Raw genomic sequence first — 19,126 nt, 5'->3', positions numbered from 1 at the left:
CACGCTCCTGGGAGGTCACCATATTGATGCTGAACTTAGTGTGGACACCTGACTGGCATAGTGCATAATAGCCCAGAACTCCTGAGCTCAAGTGATCCTCCCACCTCAGCCTCCTGAGTAGCTGGGGCCCTGCTTTATTTTCAACACAGCACTTGTACTATCTAAAACTATATAAAATTTTTCATGTTTCTCCAATAAGAATATAAGATTCATGAGAGCAGAAACCTTGCCTGCTTTGCTTTCCATGGTATCCTCAGCACTAAGAAAGCACTGGATATTTAGGTAATGTGCTCTAAAAATTTATGAAAATAGGCCAGGTGCAGTGGCTCATGCATGTAATCCTAGCACTTTGGGGCACCGAGGCAGGTGGATCACCTGAGGTCAGGAGTTCAAGACCAGCCTGGCCAACATGGCAAAACCCCATCTTTACTAAAAATACAAGAAACTAGTTGGGCATGGTACTGCGCGCCTGTAATCCCAGCTACTCAGGAGACTGAGGCAGGAGAATCGCTGGAACCTAGGAGGCAGAGGTTGCAGTGAACTGAGATCGCAAGATCGCACCACTACACTCCAGCCTGGGCGACAGAGCAAGGGTCCATCTCAAACCAAACAAAAAAAGAAAATAAATTAAGTGCTTGACACATACTAAGCACTGTGCCAGTTGCTGGGATGGAGGTACTCCCTCACCTCATAAAGCAATGTTCAGGCCAGATACGGTGGCTCATGCTTATAATCTCAGCACTTTGGGAGGCTGATGTGGGCAGATCACTTAAGGCCGGGAGTTTGAGGCCAGGCTGGCCAACATGGCAAAACCCCATCTCTACTAAAAATACAAAAATTAGCCAGGCGTGGTAGCGTGCCCTGTAATCCCAGCTACTTGGGAGGCTGAGGCAGGAGGATCACTTGAACCCAGGAGGTGGAGGTTGCAGTGAGCCGAGATTACACTACCGCACTCCAGCCTGGGCGACAGAGAGAGACTCCATCTCAAAAATAAAAATTAAAATAAAATAAAGCAAGGTTCAGACAATTTTTCCAAAATCACATACCTCCTCCCACAGAAGGGTTCTGACTCCTAAGAAAATGCCCTTGGAATGTCTCCTCTCCTATGGGAATAAGGGTCCAAACTGAAGAAGTGCTCTTGAATGAGCTAAAAGGTCGGGCTTGGTGCTGGGCCAGGAGAATTCTCCGTCTCCAGTGGTGAGAATATTTTTCCAACAGTCGGAAAAACCCCAAAGCAAGAGCTTCCTCCATTTTATTCATTTGTTCAACAAATATTTACTGATGTACTGGAGAAACATTAATGGATAAAGCACATTTCCATCCTTATCTTCAGGGAGCTTATGTTCCAGTGGGAAGGAGAGGGAACAGACAATAAACAAGACAAATAAGTAAGTAAGTAAAATAAGCTAGATGGTAATTAAAAAAAAAATTTCTTAAAGCATAATAGACATCGCAGAAGTGATAAGTGTTTTAAAGAAGAAACAGGCTGGGCACAGTGGCTCACGCCTGTAATCCCAGAACTTTGGGAGGCTGAGGCAGGCAGATCACTTGAGGAGTTTGAGACCAGCCTGGCCAACATGGTGAAACCCCGTCTCTACAAAAAATATAAAAATTAGCCAGGTGTGGTGGCACGTGCCTATAGTCCCAGCTACTTGGGAGGCTGAGGCAGGAGAATCGCTTGATCCCAGGAGGCGGAGGTTACAGTGAGCCGAGATTGCACCACTGCACTCCAGACTGGGCAACAGAGCTAGACTTCATCTCAGAAAAAAAAAAAAAAAAGAAAAAGAAAAAGAAAAATTAGGCTGGGTGCGGTGGCTCATGTCTGTAATCTCAGCACTTTAGGAGGCAAGACAGAAGGATCGCTTGAGTCCAGGAGTCCGAGACCAGCCTGGGTAACATAGTGAGACCCTGACTATACAAATATATATAACTTTTTAAAAAGAAGAATTAGGCAGGAAAGGGGGATACTGCTTTGTGGGAGGAGGGTGCAGGATTTCCTTTTTAAATAAGGAGGTCAGGGAAGGCCTAACTGAGAGAAGTTATTTGCGAAAGGGTCTAAGGAAGTGAGGTAAGGTATGAAGCTATCTGCAGGCAGAACTTTGCAGGCATAGGGAGAGTAAGTGCAAAGGCCCTGAGGTAGAAGAATGCCTGGCACTTCAGAGGAAAAGCAAGGGGGGCAGAATAGGAAGAGCAGAGCAGTCAGAGAGAAGGCCGATTGAAGTAGAGTACAAAGGACCTTAAAGGTGATGGCCTTTGGCCTTTACTCAAGTGAGACATGAAGCCACTGGATGGTTCTGAGCATGATTCATGAGATGAGTGTCCACTGGCCCTGGCTAAAGAAGGTCTAACTCCGAAGGCTCCCTGCTCAGCGACCATCTTCCTTCTGGGCCTTTTATCTATACAAAACCACTGGTTACAGGAATGAGAAATTGCCAGCTTGGCTCCAGGAGGGTGGGAATTCAGCATGTCTGCAACCTGATATATGGGAAAAGCTAGAACAGGAAAACGAGAGGGTTAGGGCAAGCCATGGTGTTGCCTGTAGGTTTTCACTACATTTTTCCTCTAACCAACCAAGCATTGTCAGAAGCCTTGAAGAGTCAAATCCATCACAGGCCAAAAGCACAGCCAGCCAGCTCGACCCCCCTGGGACTGGTAGCCTGGGCCAAGTCCCATTCTCTAGCAGTTACTCTTCCCCATAGCCATGGCCGTGGGCAGCCTGACATCATGTTGAAAGGCCTGAGGTCAGAGTAAGAGAAACTGGTGGTCAGAGGCAGGGCTCCAAGAGGCCCCAGGTATCACATGAGGGTTAGTACTAGAAAAACAAAACATCTCTTTGATTGGCCTTCCTGTGGCTAAGCTGATTCTATGACCAGGGACTCCAAGAGACTGAGTAACATAGGAGTAGGAAGGAAAGGGATCTGTGAGGGCCACTATCTTTTACTAACATGCTAGGGGCCTGGAGTCCAGTGAACCACACCTCTCTGAGAAGCTGCTGTGAAGCTATGATCTCGCTGACAAATGGACAACTGTCTCAGCCTCAAACTCAGGCCTGGTCACAAATGAGCCTCAGGACTCCTGCTTGCCAAGAGCCCTCCACTAGGCCTCAAGCCATGGACAGCAGAAGAGGAGACAAAGAGGCACCAGGTGATAACCTAAGGCTGTGAAACTGTATCAGGCCCACCTCCCCACAATGTCTTCTAGCTCAAGGACCCTTCAGCCCAATGAGGACCAGGACCAGGTTTATGTTGCTTGTTACTACAAGCCTCATGCCCAGAACTGTGTCCCAACGATGACAATCTACGGAGCAGATTAACGTCTGGCCTTCCAAAGAAGAGAGGACAGCGATCAACGTTGGATGGGAACTAAGTGTGCCTGCTTACCCACAACCCAGTGCTAGGAAAGGACAGTGGGCCACTCCTTCTCTAGATCTCTAGATCTAGTCCTGCTGCAAACATACAGTAGTATTAAGTTATCTGACTTCCTGTGTGACAGAAGCCCTAAATGGTAGCCCATTTGTTTCAGGCAATTACCTGAAAAGGAGCTCTAGGCATTTGTGCTTATGCCTGTGAACCTTCTGTGTCCCTCGAGTACGAGGACCCTGGGGCACTCTGTAAGCCAATCTCAGTCTTCTGTACCCACGCACCCAAGAAACGGAGAAAGGAGGAGGCATGTGGTATTTATTCCAGGTGACACTGATCACCAAATCTTGACTGTTCTAAGGGGAAAATAACAATAAAAGCAACAACTGGAAGAACACAACCCCTCAGGACAGCTACCACCATTTGTGATAGTAAAGCTGTGATCTGAGAAGTAGGCAAACAGCACAGTTCATACATATACTACCTAAACCACTCTTCACTGCTGTGAGACGTCAAGGAGGAAAAATGGGAATATCGTTAATGTAACATGGCAGTGGGTAAGAGCTATCTTCCCAAGCAAATGTGCTGTTTTCAGAATCTAGAAACCCTAGCAACAGTGGGCAAGCTGAATTCAGACAACAGCGTTAAGCAGGTAGCAGGGAAGCCTCAGAAGATGTTAAGTCCTCACTAAGAAGATGAGATGCACACAAAGCAAAAGCCCTGTGCACAACTGGGACAGCGTCACTCCCAGTTATTTACAGAATCATTTACAGAAATCATCATAAGAACAGACATAGAATTGTAAACAAAAGGTGATAGGATTATCAGTAATTGTTTTCTCCCATTTCTAATTCCCAACATTTTTAGTAAAATGGTTCAACTGTTTTTATAAGTGAAAAAAAGCAAAATTACAACTAAGACATTGGATAACAATAACGAATTTAACAGCAAAAGGCCAGGCCAGGAAAGTTTTAGACTTTGTCTTCTTGATGCTGGTTCAACTATGAGAGTTTGAGATCTGGTTGGGGCTTCAAAGGAGCATGGTATATGCATTTCTCATCAAAGGCAAGGTTAAGCCCAATAGGGTATGGAATGGACAAGTCTGCATACCAGTCTTTCTACAGTCTGTACTGGAGGGCAGAATCAATCTCAAACCTTAGGATTGAGGTTGCAAATCTCAGTAGCAGCTACACTTTATGGAAGACACCATCATTGGAGAATATAAGGTAGAGAACTCATGAGCCACCCCCAGTTAAAACCAACAGCAACTTAGGAATTCAGAGGTAAGCCCAGCACCTAACTCAGCGGATCTAACTCATTTAACGGCTTGAGAAGTGACCAAAAGAAAAATATGCCAGAAAGCATAATTAGCCCCATGGTCTGAACCCATGATGTGAGAAAAAGGTATGTATGGGCAGAGGTAGAATGGGGAGTGGCTGGAGGTTAGGAAGAAAAACAAAGATATGTCACCAAAGAAGATATACAGAAGACAGACAAGCATATGAAAAGACGCTCAACAGCATATGTCATGAGAGAACTGCAAATTAAAACAATTAGATACCACTCCACACCTACTGGAATGGCTAAAATCCAAAAAACAGACAATACCAAATGCTGGTGAGGACATGAAACAATAGGAACTCTCATTCATTGCTAGTGGGAATGAAAAATGGTATAGCCACTATGGAAAATGGTTTGGCAGCTTCTCATAAAGCTAAACATAGTCTTAACATACGATCTAGCATTACATTCCTAGGGATTTACCCAGATGAGTTGAAAACATATGTCCACACAAAAACCTGTATACAAATGTTTATAGAAGCTTAATTAAAAATCGCCAAAAAATACTGGAAGCAATCAAGATATTTTTCAAAAGTTGAAAGAATAAACTGTGGTACATAACAAACAATGGAATAGTATCAAGTGATAAAAAGAAAGGAGCTATCAAGTCACCAAAAGGCACGGCGGAATCTTAACTGCATATTACTCAGTGAAAGAAGCTAGTCTGCAAAAGTTACATACTATTTGATTCCAACTCTATGACCTTTTGGAAAAGGCAAAAACTATAGAGATAGTAAAAAAAACCAAACAGTTGTTGCCAGGGGTTTCGGGGGAGGGAGGAATGAACAGGTGGAGCACAAGGAATTTTTAGAGCAGTGAAACTAGTTTGTATGGTGCTGTGATGGTATATACATGACATGCATTTGTCAAAACCCAAAAACTGGCCAGGCACGGTGGCTCACACCTGTAATCCCAGCACTTTGGGAGGCCGAGGCAGGCCGATCACCTGAGGTCAGGAGTTCGAGACCAGGCTGGCCAACATGGTAGAACCCCATCTCTACTAAACATACAAAAAAATTAGCCGGGCGTGGTGGCGGGTGCCTGTAGTCCCAGCTACTCAGGAGGCTGAGGCAGGAGAATCACTTGAACCCAGGAGGCGGAGGCTGCAGTGAGCTGAGATCACACCATTGTGCTCCAGCCTGGGCAACAAGAGTGAAACTCTGCCTCAAAAAAAAAAAAAAAAAAAAGAACTGTACAACACAAAGAGTGAACCCTAAGGTAAACTATGGACTTAAGGTAGTAATAAGTATCAATATTGGTTCCCCAATGATAACAAATAAACCACAATAATGCAAGGTGTTAATAATAGGGGAAACTGGCCAGGCGCGGTGGCTCACACCTGTAATCCCAGCACTTTGGGAGGCCGAGGTGGGCAGATCACCTGAGGTCAGGAGTTCAAGACCAGCCTGGCCAACATGGCGAAACCCCCTCTCTACTAAAAATACAAAAATTAGCTGGGTGTGGTGGTGGGCACCTGTAATCCCAGCTACTCGGGAGGCTGAGGCAGGAGAATTGCTTGAACCCAGGAAACGGAGGTTGCAGTGAGCTGAGATCATGCCACCGCATTCCAGCCTGAGCGACAGAGCGAGACTCCATCTCAAAAAAACCCCACAAAAATATAAAGTCTATTGATTAAAAATAAATCATTAAAGGAATTTTAAAAATTTTAAATGACTATCTGCATTGATATAAGGATCACTGAGATGCTGGGCACATCCCTGACCACAGAAGCAGCAGCATGACCATGGGAACTTGCCATCTAAGCCAGAAATTTTTATGTTTTTAAAAGTTGCAGACTTTCCTGGCAACTTACTGTAAATGACTACGATAAGGTTGCAGAAGTCTTTTTTTTTTTTTTTTTTTTTTTTTTTTTTGAGACAGAGTTTCTCTCTTGTTGCCAAAGCTGGAGTGCAATGGCATGATCTCAGCTCACTGCAACCTCTGCCTCGTGGGTTCAAGCCATTCTCCTGCCTCAGCCTCCCGAAGAGCTGAGATTACAGGTGCCCGCCAACACGCCCGGCTAATTTTCGTGTTTTTTTTTAGTAGAGACAGAGTTTCACCATGTTGGCCAGGTCGGTCTCGAACTCCCGACCTCAGGTGATTCACCTGCCTCAGCCTCCCAAAGTGCTGGGATTACACGAGTGAGCCCACCATGCCCAGCCTGGTTGGTGAAGTCTTGACTTGAGAGATGACACCTGTCACCTGCTGCCATTGCCATTTTACCCTCCTGCCATTGCCCTGAAGGACTCTTTCTTTTTTTTTTTTTTTTTTGAGACAGAGTCTCGCTGTCTCCCAGGCTGGAGTGCAGTGGCGCATCTCCACTCACTGCAAGCTCCGCCCCCCCGGGTTCATGCCATTCTCCTGCCTCAGCCTCCCGCCTAGCTGGGACTACAGGCGCCTGCCACCACGCCCGGCTAATTTTTTCTATTTTTTTAGTAGAGACGGGGTTTCAGGGTGTTAGCCAGGATGGTCTCGATCTCCTGACCTCATGATCCGCCTGCCTCGGCCTCCCAAAGTGCTGGGATTACAAGTGTGAGCCACCGCACCCGGCCAGACCCTTTCTTTAAAAGCTGCTTCCAGGCCGGGTGCGGTGACTCACATCTATAATCCCAGCACTTTGGGATGGCTTGAGCTCATGAGTCTGAGACCAGCCTGGGCAACATGGCAAAACCCAATCTCTACAAAAAGTATAAAAATTAGCCAGGCATGATGGTGCATGCCTGTAGTACCAGCTACTCAGGAGGTTGAGGTGGGAGGATGACTTAAGCCTGGGAAGCAGAGGTTGCAGTGAGCCAAGATGGAGCCAGTGCACTCCAGCCTGGGCGAGAGGGCCAGGCCCTGTGTCAAAAATAAATAAATAAATAAATAGATAGATAGACAGACAGACAGACAGACAGACAGTCAGTCAGTTAGATAGATAGCTTCTACATCCAGCTCAACATTTCCCCCCACAAAGCACTTTCTGGTTAACTCTACTCAGTCTTGATCATTTCATTCCATTAATCCAAGATAACTTTGAATTTAGCAGCATAATTCTGAATAGAATTCTCCAGCTCTCTGCAGGAGGTAGAAAAAGGAGGTGGTGACTACTGGATCCAGACTGCCTGGGTTTATATCCCAGTTCCAGCATTCACTGGCTGGGTGGATGAGTTCCTTAACATTTCTGCATCTCAGTTTCCTTATGTGTAAAATAAGGATAATAAGTCCTACACCATAGAGTTGTTCTGAGGATTAAATATAAAGCACTTAGAAGAGTGCCTTATACAGAGTAAGGGCTATAATTGTTTGTAATAATAATTATATGTTTAAAGTTTCTTGGAACACTGAAGATCACAGGATGAGGGGAGAGAGCCTCAAAGTCACAGGGAGACAGGAAGCTGCTCCCAGTCCCAATCCTCACTGTCATCTTCTTTCTCAAGGACCTCACCATCTCCTACCAAGCACATGCTGCATTTTTAAGGGCAGGCGCTCGGTCAGATTCTTCATTGTCTCCACACTCAAACACATCATCTTGTCCAATGTTCTGCCTGTACAGGGGACTCAAGATAGCTCTGCTGGTGAGTGTGCTGCACAGCCTGGTCCTCAAGAGCTTGGTAGGCAGGACAGCAAGCTGCAAAGTTAGTTGGACGGGTGAGGATACCATTCCTCAGGGCTGAGGTCATAGAGGATAAGATCCCACCAGACACATCTCAGGAACAACATCAGAACTGAAACAAGAAATGGAGCTGCACTGAATACCTCAGAGGCAAGATACATGAATGAATTCAGGAGTCAAGGGCCAAAGGCCAGAGTTGGGACCCCTGAATCAGAAAGGTGGATAAGGGAGAGGCTAGCAAACTCAGACCCAGGACATGAGAGGTATGGGGAATAGCATTCAAAATAGATAACAGCACAGCTTGGAAGAGGAGAGCCCAAAAGGGTGGGCTGAACAGGGAAAAATCCCGGGACTGAGAGATCAGATTGCATCAAACCCATAAAGGCTTCCAAGTCTCTTGAGGAAGAGAAGGAACTTTCCCAGCGCTGACCTACCTGGCACCACTCTGGCCTGGTAGTCACTTACAATACCACACCACTCAGTTGTTCTTTTTGTTTGTTTGTTTTGCTTTGTTTTGTTTTTTTGGACAGAGTCTCACTCCTTAACCCAGACTGGAGTGCAGTGGCGAGATCTCGGCTCAGTGTAATCTCTGGCCCCCGAGTCCAAGCAATTCTCCTGCCTCAGCCTCCCAAGTAGCTTGGTTTACAGGTGTGTGCCACCATGCCCAGCTAATTTTTTTTTTTTTTTTTTGAGATGGAGTTTCACTCTTATTGCCCAGGCTAGAGTGCAATGAAGCAGTCTCGGCTCACTGCAACCTCCACCTCCCGGGTTCAAGCAATTCTCCTGTCTCAGCCTCCCCAGTAGCTGGGATTACAGGTGCCCACCACCACACCCGGCTAATTTTTGTATTTTTAGTAGAGACAGGTTTCACCATGTTGGCCAGGCTGGTCTCGAACTCCTGACCTCAGGTGATCCGCCCACCTCAGCCTCCCAAAATGCTGGGATTACAGATGTGAGCCACCATGCCCAGCTACAGGCTTTTTAGAAGTGAGTTTAGGCCAGTACAGAGGCTTACACCTGTAATCCCAGCACAAGGTCAAGAGATCGAGACCATCCCGGCCAACATGGTGAAACCTCATCTCTACTAAAAATACAAAAATTAGCTGGGCGTGTTGGCGGGCGCCTGTAATCCCAGCTACTTGGGAGGCTGAAGCAGGACAATCGCTTGAACCCGGGAGGTGGAGGTTGCAGTGAGCCGAGATCGTGCCACTGCACTCCAGCCTGGCAACAGAGCGAGACTCTGTCTCAAAAAAAAGAAAATTGAGTTTAACTGGGCCAGCTGGACAAGTTTTTTCCCAACTGTTGAGGGACTCTCTGAATTGGAGAATTTGTAACCCTTACCCCATGAAGGAAGAAACAATCCATGCTGCAAATGAAATGCTTTATAAAGGATGAAGCCATACACCCACAGACATCTGCTGGGAACCCCCACAATACAGGTCTTCCTGTAGCTACAAAAGAAAAGAAATCCCAGCACTTTGGGAGGCTGAGACGGGTAGATCACTTGAGGTCAGGAGTCTGAGACCAGCCTGGCCAACATAGTAAAACCCCATCTCTAATAAAAATAAAAAATTAGCCAGGCATGGTGGCGCACACCTATAAATAATCTCAGCAGAGTCGAGGTCGTGTCACTGCCCTCCAGCCTCGGCAATAAAGGAAGACTCTATCTCAAAAAAAAAAAAAAGAAAAGAAAGAAAGAAAAAGAAAAGAAATTCTCCTCAACATTTAAAAATTCACAAATTCAGAGATTTGGGGCCTGAACTCCAACCCTAAGTGAAAGCTTTGGCCTCAGGAAGGGCTCTGGAGAGTCCCTGTTGGGCCCTGCCCCACACTGGGCCATGAAAAAGGACGCCTCACGCTTGCTTGGTGGTCCAGATCACCTGTTCTTAGCAGGGAACTCCACCATCTCATGCAAATAGTAATCCTGACACTGAACATCCCTGAGAGGAAAGGCAGAGGGACCAGGCTTCAGGGAGGTGTGCCCCCCAATGAGCCTGCAGAACACTTCTTTTAGCCTGCTAAACTTAGCCAGGGCTGGGTCCAGTGGCTTAGGGAGGCATTCTGGTTGCCAGCCTCATGAGAGCTCTAGGAGGAGGGCAAAGGTCCAACCAGAGGAGGGACCAAGCTCCCAGTACAGATGTGTATGGCAAAGAAAGGATCTCTCTTGGAAACGACATGTTAAAAAGTTCCTGCAGGCCAGGCGGGATGGCTCACACCTGTAATCCCAGCACTCTGGGAGGCTGAGGTGGGTGGATCACCTGAGGTCAGGAGTTCGAGACCAGCCTGGCCAACATGGTGAAACCCCGTCTCTACTAAAAATACAAGAATTAGCCAGGCATGGTGGCATGCGCCTGTAGTCCCAGCTACTTGGGAGGCTGAGGCAGGTGAATCACTTGAACCAGGGAGGTGGAGGTTGCAGTGAGCGAGATCACACCATTGCACTCCAGCCTGGGTGACAGAGCGAGACTCCGTCTCAAAAAAAAAAAAAAAAAAAAAAAGTTCCGGCAAACTAAGCTTTGAGGAGGAAAAATTAGCATTTCTCAACTGCAGGAGATGGAGGCCACACTAAACAACAAGTGGAAAAGTTAATCTGTATCCAGTGTTTTAATAAATAACTCATGCAGGTGCAGAGCCCAGCTAAGAAGAACACAAGGGAAAGGGAGGCTCTCCACCAACCAGGTGGAGGCAGCCCCAGAAAGCCGGTCAGCGGCAGTTCCAGACCCCACGGGGGGTGCAGAACTGCTCCAAACTCCATTGGACATGTGCGCCAAGAAGTCACATTTGTGAGACAGAGCCTAGATCACCCATGGTGGTGAGGCATGGGCATGACACATGCTTTTGGGCCAACTCCACACAAAGGCTGTCTTTGGAACCAGCCCGACTTGTACAGCAGATGACCTGCCCTGGGAAAATCCCACCAGGGAAGTCTGCCTGAGTTCTCAAATGCACTCTCCAACTACCCAGCCTTCCAGCCTCGGTTAGGGCCCCATAGGCTCTGTCTAGCCAGAGCTGTTGGTGGTACCAGGGGCAGCCAGAAATCCTCACAGAGTGATGCTGAAACCACTTCTACAGCCGCATAGATCCCCACATTCCAGTCCACAGCTGCCTGGCCATGAAGGGGAAGGCCAGAGCTGCAAGCTCCGACAGCACTTGGCAGCTGAGGCTCAGCTGTCTGACACCTCCCAAGTCCCAGGGAAGAGTCCCACAGGACAATTTCTCCACTCAGGTCAGTTGGGAGCAGCCTTGGGGTTCCTAGAAAAGCACTCTGTTCTCTCCTGTGGCTGCCCAGACCTGGAACTTGTTCCATCTCTCCAACTTCAGAAATGGCTTCTTAAGAATCTTGATCGAAACAAGTGCTCTCTTGCCTGGTTTCCTTTAGTGAATGTGAATAAGGAAAGAACTTGAATGAAAATGGCCATCCCAAGGCTTATCAAATCATCATACTCTTCATCCCTTTTAGGGTTACCAGGGTGGGCATCCCCTCCTGCCCCTGAAGCATGCCTGCCAGGAGCAAGAAGAAATGCAGAGGACCCCTCGCTTCTGCCTGTCCCTACCCCTCAACAGGCTGTGAGGAGAAGGAAAGATCATAATAGGAGGAGGTACACAGCAGGCATTTAATAAATGCCATTGCCAGGAGCACTGGCTCTTGCCTGCAATTCCAGCACTTTGAGAGGCCAAGGCGGGAGGATTGCTTGAGTCCAGTAGTTCGAGACCAGCCTGGGCAACATAGCGAGACCTCGTGTCAACAATAAAAAAAAAAAAATTTGCCGGGTGTGGTGGTGCATGCCTGTGGTCCCAGCTACTTGGGAGGCTGAGGTAGGAGGATCGTTAGAGCCAGAGTGGTTGAGGCTGCAGTGAGCTGTGACCTCGCCACTGCCCTCCAGCCTGGGCAACAGAGCGAGACCATCTCAAAAATAAAAATAAAAATAAATTCATATCAGTTTAAAAAAGGAGAGGATAACTTAAAAGGAACATGAAGTAAATAATACTACAAGCGGCAACAATTATGAAAGTGGCACTAGTTTTTGAAATACTGAGCTAGAAGGTTTTTCAAGTCCCTCTCACTCCTAAAAGCGTTGTTGTTACCGCGTCAGGCTGCAGATGGCATCCCAGGCCCCTTCCTACAGGGTTCCTCTCAAACACTACCTCCTCACTGCAGCCTCTAGCAATTCAGCAGCCTCACTAGAAGTTACTCCCTCTGCTCTGCTCCCAGACCGTGTTTTACACCCATGGACTGTAGCATTTATTACTCAATACTATAACCATCTTTACATGTTTATCTCCCCTCTAGAACATGAGCTCCTTCAGACAAGAATTATGTCTTGCTATTTTATCCCCCAAGACATCTATTACGATGTTCTGTGTCTGATACAAAGTAGGTGCTTGATGAATGTGTGCTGAAAAAATGAATCAATGCTTCTGCTCCTTTTTTGCTGAAGAGAAGACACAGACAGTGGAAGAATTGTTGCCAGAGATCCATTTGCCATCATTCCAACCCAGCGCCCCTTAGCACTTAAGCTGGATGGCAGAACACTTGCCTTTCTGGCCTAGCTTTGAGTACTAATTTAAATGAGTATTCATTAAGTCATTTTAAAGAGGCCCCACCATTACGAAATGTGTGGAAAATCACATTTTTCTTCAAGAAACTTAACAGGATCAAAAAGAAACCAGTCATCCCAGTACAAAGCCAATTATAAAGGTACCTATTTGTGTTTTATTATTTTTCTTTCTTTATTTTTTGAGATAGGGTCTCGCTCTGTTACCCAAACTGGAGCGCAGTAGTGCAATCATGGCTTACTGCAGCTTCAAACTCCCAGGCTCCAGTGATCCTCCCACCTCAGCCCCCCAAGCAGCTAGGGCTACAGATGCACACCACCATGTCTGGCTAATTTCTGTATTTTCTGTAGAGATGGGGGAGGGTCTTACTATGTTCCCCAGGCTGGTGTCGAACTCCTGGGCTCAAGCAATCCTCCTGCCTTGACCTCCAAAGTGCTAGGACTATAGGCATGAGGCACCATGCCCAGCCTATAGAAGTACTTTTGACTTCTGCAACATAGACCAGAACTGGGTAAATATCTGAGAACATTCCTTCCACATTCTTCTAGTGCCAGGATGTAATACTGGAAAATACTAGGCTTGATTGGTGACATGAAAACCCAAATAGAGGTTTCACTCTTGTCATAAATGACATATGAATACAAAGTGCTGTACCATGTAGAAATGAAACACATGTAAGAGGATAGTATTAAACCAGAAAAAAACAATAAGAAAGGTCCTATTTCAAATTAAGAGGTTGCCCCTTCTGAAATATGAGGCTTGCTCAATCACATTCTTCATGTTATTTTGGGCCTTGGGCCTATACCTAGCAGGTAGACTGGAAGAATCCTTAAGCCACATAGGAAATGATATTCTTTTAACCAGAATAAATCTGTCAACAAAAAGGTACAGGCTAGCTGCACTAAATACTCTCTGCAGGTTCTTATTAAAAATATAAATTAAGGTCCAGCATAGTCTCTTTACTCCCCACATCTGTTTGCTATTCTGTCTCCATTATTAATACTGTAATGCTGGGTCCCCATTCAGGCAAGATTAATTCCCTGTTCCCAAATCCTTCTGCTGACACTGCAATGAATCCATTTGGAAGGCTGTAAAGGCAGCTGCAGACATTGCTCCCAACACGTGACCAGTGAAGAGATGAAACCTGGGCCTCTGAGCTTAACAAGAGAGAAGAGGAAGTTGGGTTAGGCCTGTGTTCAGAGAGGTGGAATAGCCCAGTGGTTAAAAGCTCAAACTCTGAGGCTGAATACAGTGGTTCACGCCTGTAATCCCAACACTCTGGGAGGCCAAGGCAGGAAGATCGCTTCAGCCCAGGCATCTGAGACCAGCCTGGGCAACATAGTGAGACCTCAACTCTACAGAAAATTTGAAAAATTAGCCAGGTGTGGTGGTGCATGCCTGTAGTCCCAGCTCCTTGGCAGGTTGAGGTGGGATAATTACTTGAGCCCAGGAGGTTGAGGCTGCAGTGAGCCATGACTGAGCCACTACACTCCTGCCTGGGTGACAGAGCGTGACCCTGTCTCAAAAAACAAAACAAAAAAGCTCAAACTTTGGACTCAAACAGCCCAATTCAATCCCAGCTCTTTTACCCCTAGATCTGTAACTTTAGCAATTCATTTAACCCCTCAAGAGACTCATTTTTCTTATCTATAAAATAGGAATAACGAGACCCTGATAAGATTGTAAAGCATTTAACACAATGACATGGAAGACAGTAAGTACTAAACAAAGGGGAAAAAGGCTATCATCATCTTCTTTATGATACCATCATCATCTCCAGAATTGGTCGCTATGCAAAGGCAGGACAGGATGAGTCCTGCTACTCTTTCAACCTGCCCAGGTTAAGCAGCCACCACCAAGATAGAAAAGACATGGTATAAGGGGCAAAAAAGTACAAAAGGCAAAAATCAGAAGAGGATATGACAATACAAATAAAATCAGCTCTTGATTAACCATGCTAATGAGGTTGAGGGAAGACTATTTATTTTATTTTTAATTGACAGAATACAAACATAGAAAGATTACATTTAAATTGAAGAAAAACTCTCCATTAAAAGAATATAAATAAAAAAAACTTTGTTTATTTTCATTATTATTATTATTACTTTTTTTTTTTTTTTTTGAGATGGAGTTTCACTCTTGTTGCCCAGGCTGGAGTACAATGGCACAATCTTGGCTCACTGCAACCTACTCCTCCCAGGTTCAAGCAATTATCCTGCCTCAGCCTCCCTAGTAGCTGGGATTACAGGCATGTGCCACCACGCCCGGCTAATTTTATTATTTTTAGTAGAGACAGGGTTTCTCCATGTTGGTCAGGCTTGTCTCGAACTCCCAACCTCAGGTGATCCGCCTGCCTCGACCTCCCAAAGTGCTGGGATTACAGGCGTGAGCCACCACACGCAGCCTAATTATTATTTTTTTAAGACACAGTTTCACTCTGTAGCCCAGGCTGGAGCACAGTGGCACGATCTCAGCTCACTGCAACCTCTGCCTTCCAGGTTCAAGTGATTCTCGTTCCTCAGCCTCCGGAGTAGTTGGGAGTACAGGCACATGCTACCATGCCTGGCTAATTTTTTGTATTTTTAGTAGAGACAAGGTTTCACCATGTTGGCCAGGCTGGTCTCGAACTCCTGACCTCAAGTGAGCCACCTGCCTCAGCCCCACAAAGTGCTGGGATTACAGGCATGAGCCACTGTGCCCAGCCAAAAAAAATCTTTTTAAAATATAGATGGTAGCAGGCCGGGCACAGTGGCTCACGCCTGTAATCCCAGCACTTTGGGAGGCCGAGGCAGGCAGATCACGAGGTCAGGAGATCAAGACCATCCTGGCTAACATGGTGAAACCCCGTCTCTACTAAAAATACAAAAATTAGCTGGGCGTGGTGGTGGGTGCCTATAGTCCCAGGTACTCAGGAGGCTGAGACAGGAGAATGGCGTGAACCCGGCAGGTGGAGCTTGCAGTGAGCCGAGATCACCCCACTGCACTCCAGCCTGGGCAACAAAGCGAGACTCTGTTTCTAAAAAAAATAGTTGGTAGCTTATTGGAGTACATGATATAATTGCTCAAAAGGCAAGAGAATACAGTCATTAACAGTATGAACTCTGAGTTGGGCACAGTGGCTCACACCCATAATCCCGACACTTTGGGAAGCTGAGGTGGAAGAACTGCTTAAGCCCAGGAGTTTGAGACCAGCCTGGGCAACATGGTGAAACCCTGTCTCTACAAAAAAATTACAAAAATTAGCGGGGCATGGTGGTGCTTGCCTGTCGTCCCAGCTACTCGGGAGGCTGAGGTTGGAGGATCACCTGAGCCTAGGGAGGTCGAGGCTGCAGTGAACCATGATCATACCACTGCACTCTCGCCTGGATGACAGAGTGAGACCCTATCTCCAAAAAAAACATACAGGGCAACAAACGGAAGCAGACTAAGATAAAAAAAATAATAAATACAGGTTAAAAGGAAGTAGGTAAGATAGATAAAGGATAAGAGATGAACAGATTTGTGATAAAGCAAGTATAAAGTTAACAGTAGAATCTGGGTTGTGGGTATATGAGTGTTCACTATAAAATCCTTCCAACTTTGCTTTATGTTTAAAATGTTTCATAATAAGCTAGGGGAATAAAAGGAAGTAGACACAAAGGCATCAGCCCAAGTTCTGAGTCATAACCATGCTACCTTCCTGTCCTATGAGCCCAAACTCCAGGGCAAGCTTAGAAAAACCTGATTTGGGAATCCTGCTCATCAAGACTTTCCTGCACTAGATAAGCAGGAATCAGGTGTTAACGAGGACCACCTTGGCATGAGTAGATATAGTCAGAGGGCAGAAATGCAGAGGTTCCACGGAGAAGTACCATGCTCACAGCACTATGACATTGTCACCCCTGCTCAGGAAGACCTCAGGAATAAGGCTCTGGATAAAGAACAGGTGACATATACTCACTCATGGACTCTGTTGTCACCATAGAGATCACTCAGGCCGAAGCTGATGTAGTGCCAGTGCTCGGGGATGTTAGCAGAAGGGCTCCCCACATTCCTGTACATGCTAACATAGTCCAAGGGGTCTGGGCCACCCAACCTGCAAAAAACAAAACACAGGGGTGTTAGTGTAAACCTGGAAATCAGACAATGTCAAGCTAAGGCGCTCTACTTTGTAAACCTAAAGGACCCATCCTGGAGGAACCTGGGTGAAAGGTAACTAAAGAGAGGCCACATCTCTCCAGAATGAGACTAAGGGATGGACAGCTAAGGCTGCCCAACTCTGCAAGCCCAAGAGGCTCCCTTCTCCTACCCCTGAAAGACTGGGCCTCTTTTAGAAATAAAACAGACTGGGTGGTTACCCATTTTGCTTTCTCCTGTTTCAAATTACCGATCCCAAATGAGATTGGCAGGGATTGTCTCTCTTCTGTGGTGCCTGTATACATGCCAAGCTTCAAGGCAAGAGGTACATCAGTCAATCAATTGGCCTCTGTTGAAAGACCATCCCAAGCATCCCCAATGGGCATTGTTCCTGGAAGGAGGCTCTGCTCCACTCCAGCCTCTTAGACAGCTAATGCCTGAAAGACTATATTGTGCCCTATGTTAATTACAGTTTGTTCTAAACAAACCCAAAGCCTCTAGTCTGTGCAGACACCAGCCTGCACCCCATAGACCAAAGCTGGTCTCTTATCATTGCAAGTGACAAAGGCCAAACTTAGGCTTAACTTAGTTCTGCACAGAGAACTGCAGAAGGAGTCAAACTGCGCCCTGTGAGCATCTGCACCCAGAAAATGATCCCAGGAGAGACTGCCACATCAAAGGTAGAGCTGGGATGGTAAATGATTTGGGGCCTCTCAGGACCACATTAAATTTCCCCCACCATTCAACTGAGAAGGAGTTGCGGAAGAGATTCAGTTATTATCTCACTCTGAGGATTTAATACAATAAGAGTTCCCTTTAGTAATCAGTGCTTTTTTAAAAAAATCCTGTTTTGGCCAGGCACGGTGGCTCACACCTGTAATCTCTGCACTTTGGGAGGCCGAAGTGGGTGGATTACTTGAGGTCAGGAGTTTGAGACCAGCCTGGCCAACATGGTGAAACCCCATCTCTACTAAAGATACAAAAAATTAGCCAGGTGTGGTGGCAGGTGCCTGTAATCCCAGCTATTTGCTATTTGAGAGGCTGAGGCAGGAGAATCGCTTGAACAACAGAGGCAGAGGTTGCAGGGAGCCAAGATTGCGCCACTGCACTCCAGCCTGGGTGACAGAGTGAGACTTTGTCTAAAAAAAAAAAAAAAAAAAAAAAAATGGATAAGAAATTTTGGTAGCTAGAGAAATAGACCAAATAGAAACCATCGGTGGAAGGAAGTCTGCATTTAGCCCACAAACACGGCATTTGAGCTGCCTCAAACATCTGACCATTCCACAGACTGCAAAAGCTTCACCTGCCCCTGGGACATCGATGGAGTACACTTTGCAACTGGGATAGCATGCTGGTGGAAAGCTAACAACCAAATAAAAGACACGTTACAAGTGATCCCAGTCAATGGTGCCAGCACCAGGCAATTTAAACACTATTTAAAACTAGTTGGTCTTGTTTCGTCCTCTTTCACCAGGATATTATTTGCCTTTGTAGAAATCCCTATTCTCTGTTAGGAAATGCTAAGTTATTTATAGAACTTTTAAGAAAGTTGCTACAAATAGCTTAGCATCTCAACAGAGGAAGAGGGACAACTCTCCATGTCTGCCTTAACTGATTTCAACAAATCACTTGACTAATTCTACAACAGGTTGGATTTAGAAAAGTTTGTGGGGCAAGGGAAGAAAGAAAAGAGTAGAGATCCCTGGAAAGACCCCATTAGAGCTACAGAACTCCAGAGCAGATGAGAGCCACTACAGGCCCCATACCTGCTCCAGTTTCCTGCTGCAAATTTCCAAACCTGCCCCGCTACAGCCTAGGTCCATCCTGCACCAAGCTGCAAAACTGTGTTTACCATTCTCTGCTCCATCTGCAGCATCCCTGCAGCCCTCTTTCTCACCAAGTCTTCCACAAGGTGTCACATCAAGGAGAGAAGCTTAACCTTCAAACTCCAACTGCAAGGAACTACCAAGAGTCAGCTAAAATTAACCCTGTCCCCAAGCACAGAGTATTCTGTTTACTTACTACTCAGAGGCCAGATGAGTATGTGAGAAAAAATCGCATTTTACACTTAGCAAATTATGTTATCCAAGGTCCCAGGGCATCCCTCAACTTAATTCCTTGAACACCCAACTTCTCTCTGCAGGGCAGTTGCAGGACT

General features: G+C 46.2%; 1 protein-coding gene across 6 annotated transcripts in view; it reads right to left on the bottom strand.

The window, feature by feature from the left end:
* Positions 1–19,126, bottom strand: part of SUFU (SUFU negative regulator of hedgehog signaling) — a 125,919-nt gene that overhangs the window by 102,129 nt on the left and 4,664 nt on the right. For all 6 annotated transcript variants that reach the window (XM_055093326.2, XM_055093325.2, XM_034931388.3 and 3 more), the window contains one exon: positions 16,793–16,927. In XM_055093326.2, coding sequence (XP_054949301.1) covers positions 16,793–16,927 — 135 coding nt within the window. The remainder of the gene's footprint in view (positions 1–16,792; positions 16,928–19,126) is intronic.

This window comes from Pan paniscus, chromosome 8, assembly GCF_029289425.2.
Source record: "Pan paniscus chromosome 8, NHGRI_mPanPan1-v2.0_pri, whole genome shotgun sequence".
In the NCBI taxonomy this organism is placed as follows: Eukaryota; Metazoa; Chordata; class Mammalia; order Primates; family Hominidae; genus Pan; species Pan paniscus.
This window is presented reverse-complemented; position numbering and strand designations above follow the sequence as displayed.